Source organism: Schistocerca americana, chromosome X (assembly GCF_021461395.2).
Source record: "Schistocerca americana isolate TAMUIC-IGC-003095 chromosome X, iqSchAmer2.1, whole genome shotgun sequence".
Classification (NCBI taxonomy): Eukaryota; Metazoa; Arthropoda; class Insecta; order Orthoptera; family Acrididae; genus Schistocerca; species Schistocerca americana.
The window spans coordinates 583320911-583344411 of NC_060130.1; the positions used below are offsets into that span (position 1 = coordinate 583320911).

Here is a 23501-nt window from a genome sequence, read left to right on the forward strand (position 1 = left end):
ACAAACTGATACAAGCTAATTCAGATATTTGACGAAGTTAATTTTAAGGACTTTAATTGATGCAGATGTAAAACACGGAAGGAAAAAAAACTTAAGCAACCTTTATGGTTCAGTCTCACAAAATTGTTTCCCAGGACATATTCAGCAAATGTAATGGTTTCTGAAGGGTTCATTATTCACTTACATGAGTTATTTATGTCTCTGAACTGACAAAAATATTGTTTCATTTTGTTAATCACTGCCCTCAAAGCTTGGGAATTAAAACACCCCTTCTTCTTTCTTTAATCTGACAAATTCCTCTTGGATGTAATGACCACAAATGAAACACATACATATATCTGTCACTGAATCTTCTTTGCACACTTTACAAAACCCAGATTCATCCTTGTGTACCAATGTGGCTTTTTGGCTGGTTCCTTGGCTGGATCTGGTTATATTTTGGATATTCTAAGAATTTTGGTTTGCTCTTTCATTGCAAAGAGTGATTTCTTCACAACGGTACCATTATTGTTCAAAGCAGGTTTTTTCTCGGATGCTAGAGCACTTTTTTCCTTTGATGTTGGAGTAGCTCAGCAAATGTGCTCATACCAGCAGCTCCATCACCATCTCAATCAATATAGCCTTTTCAACAGAGTCATCCTTCTCCACAGACAATTTGTGTGTTCCATTCCAATTAATGTTTGGCACATCTGAAAACCCAAACTCTGAAGATGAAGTGTCTCCTGATTTTTGTGGAGTTGATGTTGACAGAGGTTCTGAAGCTGCAGGACTTTATGATCCAGAAGCTGTATTAGGTGCAAATGCAATGTCCAGAATTGCATTAAGATCATATGGATACAATCCAGTAGCCATAAACCAAGATGTGATATTAGATATGGTCATCGATTTTTCGCAAACTTTGACAAAGATTGTTCCAAAGTATTGCTTAGTTATTGCTTTCTCACAATGATTTTTCCAGTACATCATTACTTCTTGATGCAAGTGCATGTGTCTACTGCATGTGCCTTTCTTTGTGGGCACTTATGGTTCTTTATGTAAATTCAATCTGCACTCTCTCTCATCTATGGAGAAAGTCTTTCAGTATTTCCAAAAATAACAGGTCCTTCAAAAAGAATTTTAACTTTTTGAAAATGGTCTCGAATAACTATATTGTTTAACTTCTGTGCTCTAGTCAAATTAAAATATTGAGATTTTCTGATAGGAATTGAAGGGTTTTCCTTTAAAAATTTCCTTGACCATTTGTGGCTTGCAACCTGTGTAATATGAGAAACAGATGAGTAATACTGCTTTTCTCAGAGTATCTGTAGACATGTAGTCTTAAAATTTTAGTTGTTATTGGATAGCCCACTTCTGCCAAACTTACTATTCAAGAACAGAGTTCAGGATTTTGTTCTTCAGACAAAGTAAACTTTCACTCCAACTTTGTTTTGACTTTGCATCCAAATTTGACACACCAATGCAGAGTTCTTCATGGAATCCTAAATTCTTTTTCTGCTTTATAGTCTGACACTTCTTCCTTGGTGATGGCTTTTACAGCTTTTTTTAGATCATCCTTGCTTCACTGAAACTGTTTCTTATCATGGTTTGAAGTTAAACCTACAGAAAATAAATAAAAAGTAAACTGTATACTCAGGATGGCCTCCTATCAATAATGGGTATACTCAGTATGTCCTACCAGGCCATATTGGATCCAACTTACAAGAAAAGCATTTCACACACATAGATACACAAATATTATTGTATTGGAAAAACTGATTACATGATTTACAACAGAACAGATGCATGAAGTAAATGGCAAGTAACACTTGAAGAAACAATTTAATGAATGAATGACACAAAACAACTCACCTGCATAAAATAATAACTTTTCTTTGAATGGCAAATACCAAAAGCTCTGTTGCAAAATGGCTGATTGTCACTAAAGACTGGGTGACATGCAGAGACAGTTGATGTAGCTTGCCAAACGTGTATGAGCTTTCATTCAACTGCTATCAAAGTTATCAAGAAATAGCCATTAGGCTGTATTGAGTCACAGGACCTATGGGGTACATTTACCTTATGTGTAGATACTGGTACTGTCCACAAAATGTGTTGTGAATAGAGTTAGTAGTAAGGAAGTAACAAATTAAAATGTCATATCTTATAATGCTTAAGTTTTATTGTCTGAACAGTGAACATGTAATAAGCAATATACATTCTTCCTATCAACCTTGTGTCAGTGAGGAAAAGTTTCACAAATATTTGAAATTATGTGCAAAGATTCTTGCAAGTTGCGAAATGCTCTCATTCTCAAATACTGGATGAATGAAGTCCATGTATTGCGTTCGCCATCAGTTACACTGCCTCACAAAAAAATACACAGTTTCTTGTCTTATTGTGTTAAACTTTTGACATTGGATTATACCACTTACTGAACAGATTGTGACAGTATTTAAAATTTTAAATTCAGTCAATAATTACGCAAAATACAGAAAACCAAATTTTTATTGCGCCCTGAAAGCCATCAGATATGCACCATGCAACACGTCCCACACTCCACGTCCGGGAAAGTCCCTTTGTACTACAGACATGTGTGCAACTTTTACAATTAGATTTACACCAGTGAATTACTAGCCACAGACTTTGTCACTGATATGTTGATGTAATGATTATACTCGATGATTACACAAACTGACACAGAGATCTGAAAAAAGCATATTTGTACCATCAGTGTGTACAACTGGATGCATATTCTCAAACAGTTTTGATTACTACAATCATACTCAAAAGAGAAAAACAGTGAAGGCTACATCAATAGATCAAATGAAAAATAATCACACAACTGTACAGTTGATGGCACAAATATGCATTTTTCAAATTATTTAACAGCTGTAGATAGTCACCTATGGAAACCTCTACTGACATAGAGATGTTAGCTGATGAAACCTACCACTGGCTTTTATACTAAGATGTAAATGCAGATTCCCATATGGAGATGTTACCTGGGTGATAGCTAAGCATGGACAGCTGACGTGCTGTTAGATGGGGCTATATAAAAGACAAATGTGCAGATAATTCATGAAATTGGTAATTATATTTTATTTTACTTTATATCAATGTTGTTGTTGTGCTCTTCAGTCCAGAGACTGGTTTGATGCAGCTTTCCATACTACTACATCCTGTGCAAGTTTCTTCATCTCCCAGTACCTACTGCAACCTACACCCTTCTGAATCTGTTTAGTGTATTCATCTCTTGGTCGCCCTCTATGATTTTTACCCTCCACGCTGCCCTCCAATACTAAATTGGTGATCCCTTGATGCCTCAGAATATGTCCTTCCAAGTGATCCCTTCTCCTAGTCAAGTTGTTGTGACTCGCCGATCTTTCAAAGTGCCGCCACGCAGTTACATGCGTCCTCTACATGCGGCGCTATCTGCCAGCCATGCAGCAGCAGCACCACCTATGCGGCCAGCCAGCCAGCGGCCACTAGACACGGACTCAGTTATGATTTGATTGTTAAAGCGTACACACGTCTTACTCTGTTTACTTGATCTGTGACCTTCATGTAATGCTCTTCCTTGAAATATATTTGTTCAACCTGAAGTTATAACAATTGGTGACAAGGTAATGATTTTTCTTTTCCATCGTTGACCCACATGTTTCCATGTCTACTTTAGAGCAACTATTGCAAGGTCGCATAGAACAGCAAACACTTCTCACAAATGCGATTCATGATTTCATCGCGGCATCAAATGTGGGGCATCTCTTGTCATTGTCTCTACCTCCTTTTCCTCCTTATGACGAGACGGCGGAAGACTGGTCTGATTACGAAAAACGTCTTCGACAGCACTTCTTGGCATTTCATGTCGCGGATGAACAAACATGTTCCTTTCATGCATTTCATCTCAAATGTATCGGTTGTTGTCGGAATTGGCTCCTTTGAAAAATCCTGCATCTTTGTCCTTTGCTGAAATGTGCTCACTTCTGTCTGTCTAGTTTCAAAAGCAAACACATGTGGTAGCCTCTCATATTGCCTTTTATTGTTGTCAAAAACAACCGAATCAATCCTATCGTGCTTGGGCTGCTGAACTTCACGGACTCAGTAGAAAGTGTCAATTCGTTACTGAAGTTCACAAAGAATCCTACGCTGATTCCATGTTATGGGATGCTATTATCCGATCGGCGCCCGACAATGAAGTTAGGCAACGTGCCCTTCAGTTGGCAAATCCGACTCTAGATGAAGTCCTATCCATTGCTCAGTCTTTTGAAATTTCTCGCGCCGCTGGAGCGATAATTGAGGCATGGGGCAACGTCGGGGAAATACAACCTCTGTGTGATGTTGATGAAGTGTGTGGCGTGTCCCCGCCGGCCAACATGGCCGCAGTACGCTCCCAAGCACAGCATCAGCCTAACCATAAACAAACCTCTAAGAAACTGCAGCAAAACCCACAGCAACTTCCTTCATGTCCGCGGTGTTTTACGAAACATTCATGAGAAGATTGTCCACAACGTTGGGCCGTGTGTCACAAATGCAAAAAAAAAAAAAAAAAAAAAAAAAAAAAACGCTCATGTGTCATCCGTTTGCAAATCCAACCATATACATGATGTTCATGAACATGACGCTGATTCTATTTCTGTGTTGTCTTTCAATTGTACTTCTTCCCTTTCAGGGAAGTTATTCCTCACTGTCCAAATACTTGGTCGAGATGTTCGCATGCAGGTGGATACTGGTTCTGCTGCCACTATCATCAATTCTCAGACGTATCTTCAGTTGGGTGCTCCAATCTTGTCACCTATCACTAGGCAATTACAGACTTACAATAAACAGAAGATTTCTCTCTTGGGACAATTTGATGCTGAGGTATCTTACAAATCTGTTGTTCGCACTGTTCCCATATCTGTGGTTGACCATAGTAACGCGGAGAATCTTTTTGGTTTCGATACCTTTCGCATTTTTGGGTTCTCCATAGATGACTCTGTCAATATCACCTCTGATGCTATTCCTTATGCTCAATTGGATTCCTTGTTGACGACATTTTCATCCTTTTTTTCTCCTGGGTTAGGCCATGCAAACGACTTTGAAGCTCACATCATGCTCAAACCCACTGCTCCGCCTCTGTTTCTTTGGGCTCGGCCCATTCCTGTGGCCCTTCATGATCAGGTCAAATGGGAGCTGGATCATCTCACTGCTTCAGGGGTCTTGCTTCCTGTCACTTCCAGTGAGTGGTCCTCTCCTGTCATAGTTGTTGCTAAGCCAAATGGTGATATTCATCTCTGTGGCGATTTCAAAGCCACTGTAAATGCTCAATGCCTCATCGACACTTACCCTATGCTTCGACCTGAAGAATTGTTCACTAATCTTGCTGGAGGCCAGTATTTTTCTAAACTTGACCTGTCAGAGCTTATCATCAACTTCTTCTTGACGCTGCTTCCCGGCAGTTTCTGGTCCTTAACATGCCTTTTGGCCTCTATCAATACCAACGATTGCCATTCAGGGTTGCCAATGCCCCTGCTCTCTTTCAGCGATTCTTGGAACGATTATTGCTCACTGTCCTTGGGTGAATAAATTACCAGGACGACATTGTTGTCACTGGCTCCACCACTGACGAACATCTTCAAAATCTCCGCACACTTTTTCATGTCTTACAGACTGCCGGTCTTAAGTGTTACCTTCAGAAATCAAAATTTTTTCAGGCATCTATCACGTACTTGGGGTTTCAACTCTCTCAGGATGGTATTCGTCCGCTTCAGCAAACTGTCGCTGTGATCGATGCCCTTCCTTGCCCTACTTCTGTTAAAAAACTGCAGGTCTTCTTGGGGAAAATAGCATACTATCACAAGTTTTTACCATCTGCTGCTTCGGTGGCTCAGCCGTTGCATCGCCTGTTGCATAAAAATGTGCCTTTTCACTGGTCCACGTCATGCGATGTGGCTTTCCAGAAATTGAAGACTATGCTGAAACAGGCCCCGTGCCTGGCTACTTATCTACCTGGCCAACATCTTGTTCTAGCCACAGAGACCTCTCAATACGGGGTCGGTGCAGTCCTTGCGCACTGTTTTTCTGACGGTTCTGAACAACCCATTGCTTATGTCTCCAAAACACTCACGGATGCCCAACAAAAGTATTCTCAAATTGAAAAAGAAGCTTTGGCCGTTATTTATGCTCTTCATAAGTTTGGTGTTTTTCTCTATGGACCCAAATTTCATCTTGTTACGGATCACAAACAACTTGTTTCCTTGTTTCATTCATCAACGTCACTTCCCGACAAGGCTGCACACCACCTCCAGCGTTGGGCTCTTTACTTGTCTCATTTCAATTATGAGATTCATTTCCGGCCAATGGCTCAACATTCGAATGCTGATGCACTGTCTCCCCTTCCCATGGGTCCTGATCTAGCATTCGATAGGGACGAACTTTTGTGTTTCCACCTGGATGTTGCCGAGCAGCGGGTTGTGGACGGATTCCCCATCACCGGAGACCAGCTGGCGGCTGCTATGGGTTCTGACCCTACCCTCTCCCGGGTAGACTGTATTCAGAAGGGTTGGTCAGATTGTCCATCCACTAAGACTTCTGATCCGTTGCAGAACTACTAAGCTTTGTGTTACCGCCTCACGGCTAGGGATGGTGTTATCCTCCTTTCCACCGAAAATGCTTCGTCGCATGTTGTGTACCTGCGTCTTTGCGTGCTTCAGTCTTGCGCCTCCTTCACCAAGGGCACTGGGGTGTCTCTTGCACAAAATCTCTGGCGTGCCCTCATGTGTACTGGACTGGCATTGACTCTGAAATCGCACACATGGGCGCTGCCTGTGGCCCTTGTACGTCACAGGCCGCCACCCTGAAGTTATCTTTGTCACCGTGGCCTTCGCCTGAGAAGCCCTGGGAGCGTATTCATGCTGACTTTGCGAGACCTTTTTTAGGTACTAATTGGCTTCTCGTTATTGATGCCTACTCTCACTTTACTTTCATTGTCCGTTGCACGTCGCCTACCACCACGGCAACCACCAATGCTCTAGCTCGCATTTTCTCTTTGGAAGGCCTTCCCTCTACTCTTGTTACTGATAATGGTCCACAATTTGCCTCTTCTGATTTTGCAGATTTTTGTGTCTGTCATGGTGTCATGCATGTCATGGCCCCTCCGTTCCATCCACAGTCAAACAGTGAGGCTGAATGACTGGTACGCACATTTAAGGCTCAGATGAGGAAACTCCTGACTTCTTCTGCTGCTGATGATGCGCTTCTCCAATTTCTGGCTTCTTACCGTTTCACCCCCATGGGCAACCACAGCCCGGCTGAGCTCTTACGTGGCCGACAGCCCCGCACGCTATTTCGTCTTCTGCGGCCTTCCACCTCACGGCCGTGGGTACCTTCGCTTGGCCGGTTCACCACCGATGACCTTGTATGGGTACAGGGATATGGCAGGCAGCCAAAATGGAGTCCTGGCCAATGCCTGTATGAAATCCAGACAGACACGGGTGTTGCAGTGCGTCGTTCAGACCAGCTTTGGCGTCGTGAGCCGGCAACGCCTGTTCTGGATGCTGCTACACCACCTTCGGCTCTACCTGACACTCGGGATATTGGAATCTCTCATTACTCACAATGCGGTCCTCTCACCATCATATTGGCGCCAGCACAAGAACTGACACCACCAGGAGACGTGCCCATGCAGGAACTAGATGACCATCATCTGTCTGAGCAACTCTACTCGCCTCCTTCTCCTACGGACACGGACACATCATCCATGTCTCCTGTTATAACAACCGGACTTGCTGCAATGGGCACATTGGTGAACAGGGCCCAGCAGATTCGACCCCCACGTCTCCTGTCATCTCGACCCATTATCATTGGGGACACTTCCGTCCGTACGGGAAGCCTCCTCCTCGAGACTTTAACACTAGTCAAACAACACCTATGGACGTTAGCCATCTACAGGCCACCTCCATCAAGACCTGTGCAAAAAACTTCAAAGGGGGGAAAAGTGTTGTGACTCGCCAATCTTTCAAAGTGCTGCCGTGCAGTTACCAGTTACGCATGTCCTCTACATGCAGCGCTGTCTGCCAGCCATGCAGCAGCAGCGCCACCTAAGAGGCCAGCCAGCCAGCGGCCGCTAGACTTGGACTCAGTTATGATATTACTGTTAAAGTGTACACACGTCTTACTCTGTTTACTTGATCTGTGACTTTCATGTATTGTGTCTTCCTTGAAATATATTTGTTCAACTTGAAGTTATAACAAAAGTTGTGCCACAAATTTCTCTTCTCCCCAATTCTGTTCAACACCACCTCATTAGTTATGTGATCTACCCATCTAATCTTCAGCATTCTTCTGTAGCACCACATTTTGAAAGATTCTATTCTATTCTTATCTAAACTATTAGTCGTCACATTTCACTTCCATACATGGCTACACTCCATACAAATACTTTCAGAAACGACTTCATGACACTTAAATTTATACTCAATGTTAACAAATTTCTCTTCTTCAGAAAGGCTATCCCTGCCATTGCCAGTCTACATTTTATATCCTCTGTACTTCAACCATCATCAGCTATTTTGCTCCCCAAATAGCAAAACTCATCTACTACTTTAAGTGTCTCATTACCTAATCTAATTCCCTCAGCATCACCCGACTTAATTCGACTACATTCCATTATCCTAGTTTTGCTTTTGATGATGTTCATCTAATATCCTCCTTTCAAGACACTGTCCATTCTGTTCAACTGCTCTTCCAGGTCCTCTGTTGTCTCTGACAGAATTACAATGTCACTGGCAAACCTCAAAGTTTTTATTTCTCCGCCATGAAGTTTAATTCCTACTCCAAATTTTTCTTTTGTTTTCTTTAGTGCTTGCCCAATAACCAGATTGAATAACATCAAGGATAGGCTACAAACCTGTCTCACTCCCTTCCCAACCATTGCTTCCCCTTCATGCCCCTTGACTCTTATAACTGCCTTCTGGTTTCTGTACAAATTGTAAATAGCCTTTCGCTCCCTGTATTTTACCCCTGCCACCTTCAGAATTAGAAAGAGAGTACTCCAGTCAACATCGTCAAAAGCTTTCTCTAAGTCTAAAAATGCTAGAAACATAGGGTTGCCTTTCCTTAATCTATCTTCTAAAATAAGTCATAGGGTCAGTACTGCCTCAAGTGTTCCAACATTTCTACGGAATCCAAACTGATTTTCCCCGAGGTTGGCTCCTGCCAGTTTTTCCATTCATCTATAAATAATTCGTGTTAGTATTTTGCAACCGTGGCTTATTAAACTGATAGTTCAGTAATTTCCACATCTGTCAACATCTGCTTTCTTTGGGATTGGAATTATTATATTCTTCTTGACGTCTGAGAGTATTTTGCCTGTCTCATACATCTCGCTTACCAGATGGTAGAGTTTTGTCAGGGCTGGCTCTCCAAAGGTTATCAGTAGTTCTAATGGAATGTTGTATACTCCCAGGGCCTTGTTTCGACTCAGGTCTTTCAGTGCTCTGTGAAACTCTTCACGCAGTATCATATCTCCCATTTCATCTTAATCTACATCCTCTTCCATTTCCATAATATTGTCCTCACGAACATCGCCCTTGTATAGACCCTCTATATACTCCTTCCACCTTTCTGCTTTCCCTTCTTTGCTTAGAACTGGGTTTCCATCTGAGCTCTTGATATTCATACAAGTGGCTCTCTTTTCTCAAAAGGTCTCTTTAATTTTCCTGTAGGCAGTATCTATTTTACCCCTAGTGAGATAAGCCTCTACATCCTTACATTTGTCCTTTAGCCATTCCTGCTTAGCCATTTTGCACCTCCTGTCGATCTCATTTTTGAGACGTTTTTATTCCTCTTTGCCTGCTTCATTTACTGCATTTTTATATTTTCTTCTTTCATCAATTAAAATCAATATCTCTTCTGTTACCCAAGGATTTCTACTAGCCCTCATCTTTTTACCCACTTGATCCTCTGCTGCCTTCACTACTTCATTCCTCAGAGATACCCATTCTTCTTCTACTGTATTTCTTTCCTCCATTCCTGTCAATTGTTCCCTTATGCTGTCCCTGAAACTCTGTCTAACCTCTGGTTTAGTCAGTTTATTCAGGTCCCATCTCCTTAAATTCCCACCTTTTTGCAGTTTCTTCAGTTTTACTCTACAGTTCATAACCAATAGATTGGGGTCAGAGTCCACATCTGCCCATGGAAATGTCTTACAATTCAAAACCTGGTTCCTAAATCTCTGTCTTAACATTATATAATCTATCTGAAACCTTCCAGTATCTTCAGGCTTCTTCCATGTATGCAACCTTCTTTCATGGTTTTTGAATCAAGTGTTAGCTATGATTAAGTTGTGCTCTGTGCAAAAGTCTACCAGGTGGCTTTCTGTTTTATTTCTGACCCCCATTCCATGTTCACCTACTATGTTTCCTTCTCTTCCTTTTCCTACTATCAAGTTCCAGTCCCCCACGACTCTTGAATTTTCGTCTCCCTTCACAATCTGAATAATTTCTTTTATCTCATCATACATTTCATCAATATCTTAGTCATCTGCGGAGCTAGTTTGCATATAAGCTTGTACTACAGTGGTAGGTGTGGGCTTCGTATCTATCTTGGCCACAACAATGCATTCACTGTGCTGTTTGTAGTAGTTTACCCACATTCTTATTGTTTTATTCATTATTAAACCTACTCCTGCATTACCCCTATATGATTTTGTATTTATAACCCTGTATTCACCTCACCAGAAGTCTTGTTCCTCATGCCACTGAACTTCACTCATTCTCACTATATCTAACTTTAACCTATCCATTTCCCTTTTTAAATTTTCTAACCTACCTGTCTGATTAAGGGATCAGACTTTCCACGCTCCGACCTGTAAAATGCCAGTTTTCTTTCTCCTGATAACAACGTCCTCCTGAGTAGCTACCGCCCAGAGATCCAAATGGGGGACTATTTTACCTCCGAAATATTTTACCCAAGAGGATGCCATCAACATTTAACTATCCAGTAAAGCTGCATGCCCTCGGGAAAAATTACGGCTGTAGTTTCCCCTTGCTTTCAGCCGTTCGCAATACCAGCACAGCAAGGCTGTTTTGGTTAGTGTTACAAGGCCAGATCAGTCAATCATCCAGACTGTTGCCCCTGCAACTACTGAAAAGGCTGCTGCCCCTCTTCACAAACTACACGTTTGTCCTGCCTCTCAACAGATACCCCTCCGTTGTGGTTGCATCTGCCGTACGGCTATCTGTATTGCTGAGGCACGCAAGCCTCCCCACCAATGGCAAGGTCCATGGGCCATGGGGGGGGGGGGGGGTTATATCAATATAAAGGGCAAATTCAGTAATGGTATCATCCTACTGAATCATGTAATAACTTTGATTAACAATATGTCAGATAACTGCAAAACTGATGAAGTCAGGCAAACCATTTGGTTTAGACAATGCATACTTCCATAGAGGATTGCTGGGTTTGATGTAAAATTCTTTGGTTCCTAATTCCTTAATTAGTTGCTTATTTGGATAACTAAGTGCACTATCTGATTTAGAAAAATTAAAGTAACAAAAGCATATTGTCAAATCTGGAAAGTAAACAAACTTGAAAGTTCAATAATTAAAAGTTTTTTATGTAGGTCATAAATGTTACTGAATTTTTGAAGAAAGTGAACAGTTTACTGGCAAGAGTGAAATTAAGGCTCTCGAAAGAGCTATGCATTTTTATGAATGAACAGTTATTAGTTCATCACATTTTCACGACCTCATGGCATGGGAACAAATTTCAGTTACAAATTTATCTTTAACAAAACGTTTTATGGAAAGCTGCCTATTCCATTGGAATTAGCAGCACTCAAATAATCTAGTGAACTATGAACTTTAATGATGTATTGCTGAGATAGATCTGCCTCCGTAGCAGGGACCCAGGTTCGATTCTCAGCACTGCCAGGGATTTTTCCTGGTGGGAGAAATGGTATGGGGTGTACTTAGCCTCAAAAGGCTACCTGAGGAGCTTCTCAACTGATTAGTAACAGTTACAAGGTTAATAAACCTGACAACGACTGGGAGAGTGGTGTGCTGACCACATGCCCCTCCATACTGTATCCAATGATGCCATGGGAAAGGATGACACGATGGTCAGTCAGGCCTGATTGGCCTGTCTAGAGCCAGAATACAGATCTTTACCTGTACCTTACTACCTTTATATGAATTTTGACACGTCTGCTACTAGTTTGGCAATTAAAATGGGAAAAATTAGTTATCTAAAGGAGTAGAATGGTAGCAAATAGAGTAACTCCATGTCGTTGCATTACACTTTGTTCCAATCACAGGTGGTGCTTGGGAAGAGCAACTGTCAATAAACCTCTTTGTGTGCTTGAATTTCTTTGATTTTTCCATCATGGTCACTTCACAAGATGTATGTAGGAATAAGTAATTAATTGCCCAACACATTTTGGAATGTACTCTTCATAAATTTCAATGGTAAATCTCTCTGTAATGCTGAAAGTGCTTTCTGTAGTGTCAGCTGAATGAATCCATGACAACATGCACTGCTCTTAACAATTTTTGGACATGAATTATATGACTTATGTGCAGTATACAGATATTGTACTTTATTATAATGCAAAATAAATCATAAATTCTAATTACAATCAGTGATTTTTCTTTCGCTTGTGCCTTTGTCCCACTGCAGGTACACAGGGTCAGCATGGTTAACTGGATTTGGCAATGTTAGATTAAGGGGTGACCGGATGCCCTTCCTGCCGCCACACGATGTGGCATGTACCCCAACTGCCTGCGACTAGTGGAATCCATGGAATAATGCGAAAGTGTTCAGATGTCTGCGAGCCACGTAACTGAGGCGGGACGTGGGAATCAGCCCGGTATTCACCTATGGGGATGTGGAAAACCACATCTAGACTGGCCGGCACACTGACTGTCATCATAAATCCGCCGGGCGGATTCCATCCGGGGCCAGCGCGCCTACATGAGTACGCGAAGCAGCGCATTAACGCTCTTGGCTAACTTGGCGGGTCTCATTGCAATCAGTGATTGCCCTCTAACTTTACATTAAAACATAAAAGGAGGAAGGGAGGTTACAGTTTAATGTCACATTGACAATGTGGACATTAGAGATGGCACTAAAACATAGTAAAAAGAAAAGTTGAACATGAAAGTACTCACCATTTCATCATCATATACTCTGAGGTTAATCTCTTTCTGGCGTGCACGGTGCAATATTTCTGCACAATCCATGCTAGGTGTTATCTTGATTGTATCAAAATACATAGGATTGAGGACTGTGTTCCCATTTTCCTTTATACCTATGTGGACAGATACAGATATACCATGTGAATAGCTCTCATAGCTAGCAATATCATTATGTATTGCAAATTGAATACTGACTGTATTTCAAGAGTCTAAATTAGTGATGAATCATTGACAATCTCTTACGCAATGGCAAACAGTACCTAAGCAAAAAAAGTACGATATCAATAATCTATTATTGTTCTGATATACCGTCACTTGATCAATATTCCAACTCACAGTGGTGGCATTGGCATCTGTGTAACTGATATTTCCACATACAGTGGCTGTGACTCCACACGTCATAGCAAAAATGCCAGATGCGGATGGATATTGGTCTGCTACAGGAAATACTTATCCAGCACAGTGGCTGGATCAGCAATTTGTATCTTCCCATTGAAGCTTATGTTACACTGATATCCAAATATAGGTGTTACCTCAGTCTTTGGATTTTGACTTGGATTTGGCATCCTGACTGTGTGTTTTGTTAAAGAAAACATACATAGGAAACCCACTACCACTAACAGATACATACAGAAGGGACACACATAACTCTCTAACTCTCTAACTGCAAAACAGCAGAGCTTCAAATGTAACAAAGTTCCAATCTACAATAACAGAGGAAGTGGCGAATGAAGCTGACTGCAAATTTCTTCATGACTTTCTTGCTTTAGAAAATGGGAAAGGGTAGCTTCTCTAATTACTTGAAACTTTCTCTCTTCCAGATACATAGCTCACTTCCAACATAAAATTGGATGCATACTAGAACAATTAACTTATGCTTCTTCTGATGATGATCTGTCTTTTGCACCACCAGACTTTCCCAGATTGTGCCTGAAAAGACTGGAAACTGAGAGGGACATTGTTGTTGTTGTTGTTGTTGTCTTCAGTCCAGAGACTGGTTTGATGCAGCTCTCCATGCTATTCTATCCTGTGCAAGCTTCTTTGTCTCCCAGTACCTACTGCAACCTACATCCTTCTGAATCTGTTTGGTGTATTCAACTCTTGGTCTCCCTCTTCGATTTTTACCCTTCATGCTGCCCTCCAATACTAAACTGGTGACCGAGCGAGGTGGCGCAGTGGTAAGCACACTGGACTCACATTCGGGAGAACGACGGTTCAATCCCGTCTCCGGCCATCCTGATTTAGGTTTTCCGTGATTTCCCTAAATCGTTTCAGGCAAATGCCGGCATGGTTCCTTTGAAAGGGCACGGCCGATTTCCTTACCCGTCCTTCCCTAACCCGAGCTTGCGCTCCGTCTCTGATGACCTCGTTGTCGATGGGACGTTAAACACTAACCACCACCACTAAACTGGTGATCCCTTGATGCCTCAGAATATGTCCTACCAACTGATCCCTTCTTTTAGTCAAGTTGAGCCACAAATTTCTCTTCTCCCCAATTCTATCCAGTACCTTCTCATTAGTTATGTGATCTATTCATCTAATCTTCAGCATTCTCCTGTTGCACCACATTTCGAAAGCTTCTATTTTCTTCTTGTCTAAACCAGTTATCTTCCATGTTTCACTTCCATACATGGCTACACTCCATACAAATATTTTCAGAAGCAACTCGCTGACACTTAAATCTATACTTGTTGTTAACAAATTTCTCTTCTTCAGAAAGGCTTTCCTTGCCATTGCCAGTCAACATTTTATATCCTTTGTACTTCAAGCATCATCACTTATTTTGCTCCCCATATAGCAAAACTCCTTCACTACTTTAAGTGTCTCATTACCTAACCTAATTCCCTCAGCATCACCCGACTTAATTTGACTACATTCCATTATCCTCATTTTGCTTTTGTTGATGTTCATCTTATATCCTCCATTCAAGACACTGTCCATTCAATTACAATGTCATCGGTGAACCTCAAAGTTTTTATTTCTTCTCCATGGATTTTAATTCCTACTCCGAATTTTGTTTTCTTTACTGCTTGCTCAGTATACAGATTGAATAACATCGGGGATAGGCTACAAACCTGTCTCAGTCCCTTCCCAACCACTGCTTTCCTTTCATACCCCTCAACTCTTATAACTGCCTTCTGGTTTCTGTACAAATTGTAAATAGCCTTTCGTTCCCTGTATTTTGCTCCTGTCACCTTCAGAATTTGAAAGAGAGTATTCCAGTCAACATTGTCAATAGCTTTCTCTAAGTCTAAAAATGCTAGAAACATAGGTTTGCCTTTCCTTAATCTATCTTCTAAAATACGTCATAGGGTCAGTATTGCCTCAAGTTTTCCAACATTTTTACAGAACCCAAACTGATCTTCCCTGAGGTCGGCTTCTACCAGCTTTTCCATTCGTCTGTAAATAATTCGTGTTAGTATTTTGCATCCACGGCTTATTAAACTGATAGTTGGGTAATTTTCACATCTGTCAACACCTGCCTTCTTTGGGATTGGAATTATTATATTCTTCTTGACATCTGAGGGTATTTTGCCTGTCTCATACATCTTGCTCAACAGATGGTATAGTTTTGTTAGGCCTGGCTCTCCCAAGGCTCTCAGTAGATATTGGAATGTTGTCTACTCCCAGGGCCTTGTTTTGACTTAGGTCTTTCAGTGCTCTGTCAAACTCATCACACAGTATCATATCTCCCATTTCATCTTAATCTACATCCTCTTTCCCTTCCATAATATTATCCTCGAGTACATCGCCCTTGTATAGACCCTCTATATACTCCTTCCACCTTTCTGCTTTCCCTTCTTTGCTTAGAACTGGGTTCCCATCTGAGCTCTTGATATTCATACAAATGGTTCTCTTTTCTCCAAAGGTCTCTTTAATTTTCCTGTAGGCAGTATCTATCATGCCCCTAGTGAGATATGCCTCTACATCCTCACATTTGTCCTCTAGCCATCCCTGCTTAGCCATTCTGCACTTCCTGCCAATCTCATTTTTGAGACGTTTGTATTCCTTTTTGCCTGCTTCACTTACCACATTTTTATATTTTCTCCATTCATCAATTAAATTCAATATATCTTCTGTTACCCAAGGCATTCTATTAGCCCTTGTCTTTTTTCCTACTTGATCCTCTGATGCCTTCACTATTTCATCCCTCAAAGCTACCCATTCTTTTTCTATTGCATTTCTTTCCCCCTTTCCTGTCAATGGTTACCTAATTCTCTCCCTGAATGTCTCTAGAGCTTCTGGTTCTTTAAGTTTATTCAGGTCCCATCTCCTTAAAGTCCCACCTTTTTACAGTTTCTTCAGTTTTAATCTACAGTTCATAACCAATAGATTGTGGTCAGAGTCCACATCTGCCCATGGAAATGTCTTCCAATTTAAAACCTGGTTCCTAAATCTCTGTCTTACCATTATATAATCTATCCAAAACCTTACAATATCTCCAGGTCTCTTCCATGCATACAATCTTCTTTCATGGTTCTTGAACCAAGTGTTAGCTATGATTAAGTTGTGCTCTGTGCAGAAGTCTACCAGGCAACTTCCTCTTTTATTCTATACCCCCATTCCATATTCACCTGCTACATTACCTTCCCTTCCTATCACTACTATTGAATTCCAGTCACCCATGACTATTAAATTTTTGTCTCCCTTCACTAACTGAATAATTTCTTTTATCTCACCATACATTTGATCGGTCTCTTCGTCATCTGCAGAGCTAGTTGGCATATAAACTTGTACTACTGTGGTAGGCATGGACTCTTGTCTATCTTGGCCACAATAATGTGTTCACTATGCTGTTTGTAGTAGCTTACTTGCACTCCTAGTTTTTATTGATTATTAAACCTACGCTTTCATTGCCCCAATTTGATTTTGTATTTATAACCCTGTATTCACCTGACCAGAAGTCTTGTTCCTCATGCCACCGAACTTCACTAATTCCCACTATATCTAACTTTAATCTATCCATTTCCCTTTTTAAATTTTCTAACCTACCTGCCTGATTAAGGGATCTGACATTCCATGCTCTTATCCGTAGAGTGCCAGTTTTCTTTCTCCTGATAACAACGTCCTCCTGAGTAGTCCCCGCCCAAAGATTTGAATGGGGGACTATTTTACCTCTGGATTATTTTACCCAAAAGGAAACCATCATCATTTAACTATACAGTAAACTATACAGTAAAGCTGCATGCCCTTGGGAAAAATTACGGCTGTAGTTTCCTCTTGCTTTCAGCCATTCGCAATACCAGCACAGCAAGGCCGTTTTGATTAGTGTTACAAGGCCAGATCAGTCAATCATCCAGACTGTTGCCCCTGCAACTACTGAACAGGCTGCTGCCCCTCTTCACGAGCCACATGTTTGTCCGGCCTCTCAACATATACGCATCCACTGTGGTTGCACCTACGGTACGGCTATCTGTGTCGCTGAGGCACACAATCCTCCCCACCAGCGGTAAGGTCCATGGTTCATGGGGGTGGGGGTGAGGGACCTTGGGACCTTAAGGAGTTTTAAGAATAGGTTTGCACTGGAAGGCATAGCAAATTTGCTTTAATGTACTTTGAAATTACTAATGTGCTAAAGGGGGATACAAAATCAACAGTCTTCTGTAATTCATAACTGCCTTCATGTTTTTCCTTTATTTTTCTTTGCTAAATTCTATCAGTCTTTGTAGTCATCAATTTTCATTTAATAACTATTTACCTAATAATGTTTTTCTATTTTTAATTGAAAATTATAGGAATTTACTCCACAGTGATCTTAAATTGTGAGTGAGCTGGTTCACAGAAGATTGCCAATTTTAATTAGAAAATTTTTAAAAATATTTTTATCAGTTACATGGTTCTTACAATTTAATAGAAAGCATTTGGGCTTTTGTTGCTTTCACCTGCTATGATACTAACCAAAATATGTAAAAATGAACTGAGCTCTACAGCCTTTTAATATTTATTGTTAGTAATGGCTAGCATCCCTTAGTAAATGCTGGGAATTCATTCATTTGACTGTAGACACCATTTGTATCTTACAGAAGCAAAGGAACTTCACAGCCTATCACCACGTGCTTTTTTGAACCTAATAAACATAAGGTATTTAAAATGGCCCAGAATTTGTACAGTAAAACAAAGATTCATTACTTGTTACATAATACAAGACACAGTCGTACAGACTAGTGCTCTCCAAATGAAGAATGGAGGTTAATACAGCAAAGAACCAACTAAGGATGCAAAATTCACATAAGGAACCAGTTCCAGCTGGGTTATTCAGCTGGCACATGTAAGTTACTGCATGCAGTTGACATGGATGTCATTACTTCCTTCCACTCACTGACCTCTGTTATTTTTCCATATTTGTGGAAGTTTGTTATGTCTTGTGCATTATTGTGCATGTGACAAATCTGCTTAATAATTTGTTATTTGCCAGAGACAACTGCTGTATCTCTGGACTCAATGTTGGCAACATATCAAGCAATTATGAGGGCAGTTCAATAAGTAATGCAACACATTTTTTTTCTGAAACAGGGGTTGTTTTATTCAGCATTGAAATACACCATGTTATTCCCCAATCTTTTAGCTACACAACACTATTTTTCAACGTAATCTCCATTCAGTGCTACGGCCTTACACCGCCTTGAAATGAGGGCCTGTATGCCTGCACGGTACCATTCCACTGGTCGATGTCGGAGCCAACGTCGTACTGCATCAATAACTTCTTCATCATCTGCGTAGTGCCTCCCACGGATTGCGTCCTTCATTGGGCCAAACATATGGAAATCCAACGGTGTGAGATCGGGGCTGTAGGGTGCATGAGGAAGAACAGTCCACTGAAGTTTTGTGAGCTCCTATCGGGTGAGAAGACTTGTGTGAGGTCTTGCGTTGTCATGAAGAAGGAGAAGTTCGTTCAGGTTTTTGTGCCTACGAACACGCTGAAGTCATTTCTTCAATTTCTGAAGAGTAGCACAATACACTTCAGAGTTGATCATTTGACCATGGGGAAGGACATCGATCAGAATAACCTCTTCAGCGTCCCAGAAGACTGTAACCATGACTTTACTGGCTGAGGGTATGGCTTTAAACTTTTTCTTGGTAGGGGAGTGGGTGTGGCGCCACTCCATTGATTGCCGTTTTGTTTCAGGTTCGAAGTTATGAACCCATGTTTCATCGCCTGTAACAATCTTTGACAAGAAATTGTCACCCTCAGCCACATGACGAGCAAGCAATTCCGCACAGATGGTTCTCCTTTGCTCTTTATGGTGTTCGGTTAGACAACGAGGGACCCAGCGGGAACAAACCTTTGAATATCCCAACTGGTGAACAATTGTGACAGCACTACCAACAGAGATGTCAAGTTGAGCACTGAGTTGTTTGATGGTGATCCATCGATCATCTTGAACAAGTGTGTTCGCACGCTCCGCCATTGCAGGAGTCACAGCTGTGCACGGCCGGCCCGCACGCGGGAGATCAGACAGTCTTGCTTGACCTTGCGGCGATGATGACACACGCTTTGCCCAACGACTCACCATGCTTTTGTCCACTGCCAGATCACCGTAGACATTCTGCAAGCGCCTATGAATATCTGAGATGCCCTGGTTTTCCGCCAAAAGAAAGTCGATCACTGCCCGTTGTTTGCAACACACATCAGTTACAGACGCCATTTTAACAGTTCCATACAGCGCTGCCACCTGTCGGAAGTCAATGAAACTATACGAGACGAAGTGGGAATGTTTGAAAATATTCCACAAGAAATTTCCGGTTTTTTCAACCAAAAAAATGTGTTGCATTCCTTATTGAACTGCCCTCGTATCTAGTGGATTGGCTGGGCAGAAATCAATAAACCTCACACCAAGACCAAACCATGGTGGATGATGTCCTTGACCCATATCTACATAGCACTGGCAGTGCACTACCGAATTGGCTCTGCTCTGCATGTTGCTGCCTAGATATTATGTCCCTTACCCACAGCTCAACCAGCTCAACCTCAGCAACTGAAATAAGCATATCACTGTCATTACATTCTCCACTGTTTCTACTGAAGGAAAGTTGAGAAGGCATGCTCATGCTGCTAGTGATTGCAAAATTTTGAAAGTTTGTGGGTGTTATTTTTACAACATGAGCAAAATTCATCTTTTTCTGCAACTGTAGCATGGGCAAGGGTAGACAAGCCACACAAAGGAAAGCAGACTTTGTGAAGGAGCCATCAGCAGTTCTGCTCAATGAACTCATTGATTGCCTCAAGCAGACTTCAGTACACCAGTCCCTCCTCCACATATCCAGTGCAGAGGCACAGGATGGACTGAACTGTATGACAAGATGTTGAACTGCTACATCTCAAACTTGGTGTCAAGTCTGTTGATTCAGAAACCATGGTTGAGATACAGGCAGTGAGCATGATTGACTTCATGGCACTTAAGGGCACTGTGGCTGTCCACATTGTTGCAGTGCCCAAGAAGAAGAAGAAGAAGAAGAAGAAGAAGCCACAAAAGTAGCATGACAAGACAACCAAGGCACTCTTCTGGGAGGTGCCTTGGATTTGTGATGAGACAGCACTCCAAGAAGGGCTGCTAAGAGCTGATTTTGTGGATGTGGCACTCAAGCTGTACAACCAAACCAATAAAAAGAGGCCACCGCTGTTTGTCATCACTGTGCAAAGGGACAGCAACTGCAGCTATGTCTTCAAGCAGCAGAAGCTCTTGGGCTTCCCTGTTAAAGTGGAAGCTCTGCCCCCATGCTTGGACCCTAAGCCCCAGTGCTTCAGGTGCCCAGGAGAAAGCCACATAGTTAAGTATTGTCACAATGCCCAGAGGTTCATCAAGTTCTTAGTTGAGCAACTGTGTGTAGAATTTGCACATTACCTGAATTCTGAGACAGAAGAGCAGCCTGCCCCCACTGGGAGGGAGGGAGGGAGGGAGGGAGGGAGGGAGGGAGGGATGGGATCACCAACCAGGAGGCACCTGCCTTCACCTTCAGTGCTCAGCTAACAGGATCACCCAAACTGCTCCTCCAACTGGGCGAACCAAGAAGACATCAGCCATTGCAGTCAGCCCACCATGAGTGGCAGCCAGCATCCAGCAGAAGCAGCAGGGCAAGATGGGTAACATCTGCAGCAAAATTCTTATACATATCAGTTGCCTGAGGGGTCATCTTGCAGGAAGCCTGAGCCACACCATCGGAGCTCCCCCACCACTTAGTCACCAGCACAGAAGCAAGGCTGCCTCAGCTCATGATGCAGCCTAGCTGGGCAACACAGATGAGGGAGCTGCAACCTACCCAGGGCCTGCTGCTGAGTCCACACACCCACTGACGCGGTAACACATCATAGTAGTGAGGTGCCCACAGCAGCACATAGTACAGTCACATCAATTTGGACTGACATCTTTACGATGAACTTGGGCACTGATGTTGGTACCAGGCAATTGCATTATACCTGCCACTAACATAACCCTAACCTTGCAGGAAATGTCACAAATGACAAGCCAGTCCACCAACTGTCTTTACTACACATCCTGATTGTCACATAAATTTTCCTCCCTGTATGCTTGCCATGGCAGTTTTTTCCTTCTACCATTAAACAAGCTTTTTCTTAAAACATTTCTGTCCAATGGGCCCACATTAGTTGGTGATGTCACCCATTTGTATGTATAAGATCACAGACCCAGATGAAGCTTTGTGCAGATGTGTTGCCTGTCGATCAATTGTTTCACATCACATTTTTCTACAGAGAGAACATAAATATGCCTAGAACAACAGACTATCCTGCTGAGTGTGAAGCGCATGCTGACATTCGATTTCTTCATGTTGACGGGTTCCACTTGATTTCATGCAGCCCACAAAATGCAACTGTTATGCATGGCAGTGAAGTGTTGCAATGGTGCAAGAACTTTGAAGCTGGAAAGCCAGACATACAGATGTTCATGATTCAGGCAGTCAGGGAAGTAAGCAAGTGTCAACTGATGATCTTGTTTAGTGAGTGTATCTGGCTATTTGAGAAAATCTTCTACAAATGGCAATTCAGAACAAAGAAAGAGGAATGTTGTCATAAGACATTGTCTGTCTTCATGACAATGCTTGGTCACATACAAAAGCTGCAGCAAAACTGTTACTGTAGCATTTTAGATGGGAAGTGTTTGCTCACCCACCATACAGCCTGGACATAGCTCCCTCTAATTTTCATCTCTTTGCTCACATGTACTGCTCCCTGTGATGACAGCATTTTGGTACAGACAATGAGCTGAAGACTAGCATAGAACACTGACAGACAGCAAAGGTGGCTGTCTTCTATGATGAGGGTACTGGAAAGTTGGTGCCATGCAATGACAAATGTCTTAAATCAGATCAGTGACTATGTAGAGAAGTAGGTGGAAGGTGTAACCAAATATTGCAAATAAAACATTTTTGACTTTCACTGTGGTTTCCATTTCATGACTGATTGGACCTTGGGGGGGGGGGGGGGGGTGAACCTTGCACTAACCCTTTTGCAGAGGTTAGAGGTTGCAGCAGAAATTTTTGAGATGGTCAACATGTTAGTGCAAATGTGGAGGTGCTCCACAATCTCTGCCTACAACCGTAACTACTGATGCCCTGTTGTTAATCAGACTTTGTCTTTGCACTGCCCTTGTGATTATTTCTACACTAGTCTAGGACAATCATGCCTTGCAAACAGAGTTGTCTGTTAGTCACTGAGACTGAACAGTTCAATGACGTTTTTTCTTATATATGTCTATAAATCAGTAACTGATATAGCTGGTTGTTTAAGCAAAATGAAATTCCATAATTGAGTCCTTAGGATAGAAATGGGAAATAAAATGGGATAGAATGAATATTGACTGAAGTAATAAAAGCAGTTTCAAAGAAAATAACACACCCATAGTCTGCAATAATAAAATAGTCATTACATGAAGGATGCTTTCCAGATGTTATGAAATATGCAGAGCTGACATCACTTTACATAAAACAGGTCAAAAGAGGACATGGAGAAATTATTGCCTACTGCTCTTCTTCACATATTTTTGAATTTCTTCAAAAATTTGTTGCTAAACACAAATAAAATTTCTTACAAAAGTTCAGTTTCACAGTAAAAAGTCAGAAAAAGAAAACAACTCTAGAAACTCATAATTATTTTAGGGCAGAACATTAGCTGCTCTTTTAATTAATAAGAAAGAATCACAGGAATTTCCTGTGTCTTCCAAAGGCATTCAGCAGTGTGAGCCACTTTTCAATGCTCTAGTTCTGACAGATTCAATACCCCAGCTTCATGAAGATGATCTAGTTTGAGCTTAATGGCCATTCACAGGGAGACCGGAAGCAGACTTGCCCAACAGAAATGGTGTACTGCATCTGCATTTAGAGAAATATGCA

General features: G+C 41.7%; 1 protein-coding gene across 1 annotated transcript in view; it reads right to left on the reverse strand.

The window, feature by feature from the left end:
• The window catches only part of LOC124555229 (glycine dehydrogenase (decarboxylating), mitochondrial), a 316302-nt gene that overhangs the window by 96943 nt on the left and 195858 nt on the right, over window positions 1-23501 (reverse strand). The window contains exon 8 of the mRNA XM_047129086.1: window positions 13128-13267. Coding sequence (XP_046985042.1) covers window positions 13128-13267 — 140 coding nt within the window. The remainder of the gene's footprint in view (window positions 1-13127; window positions 13268-23501) is intronic.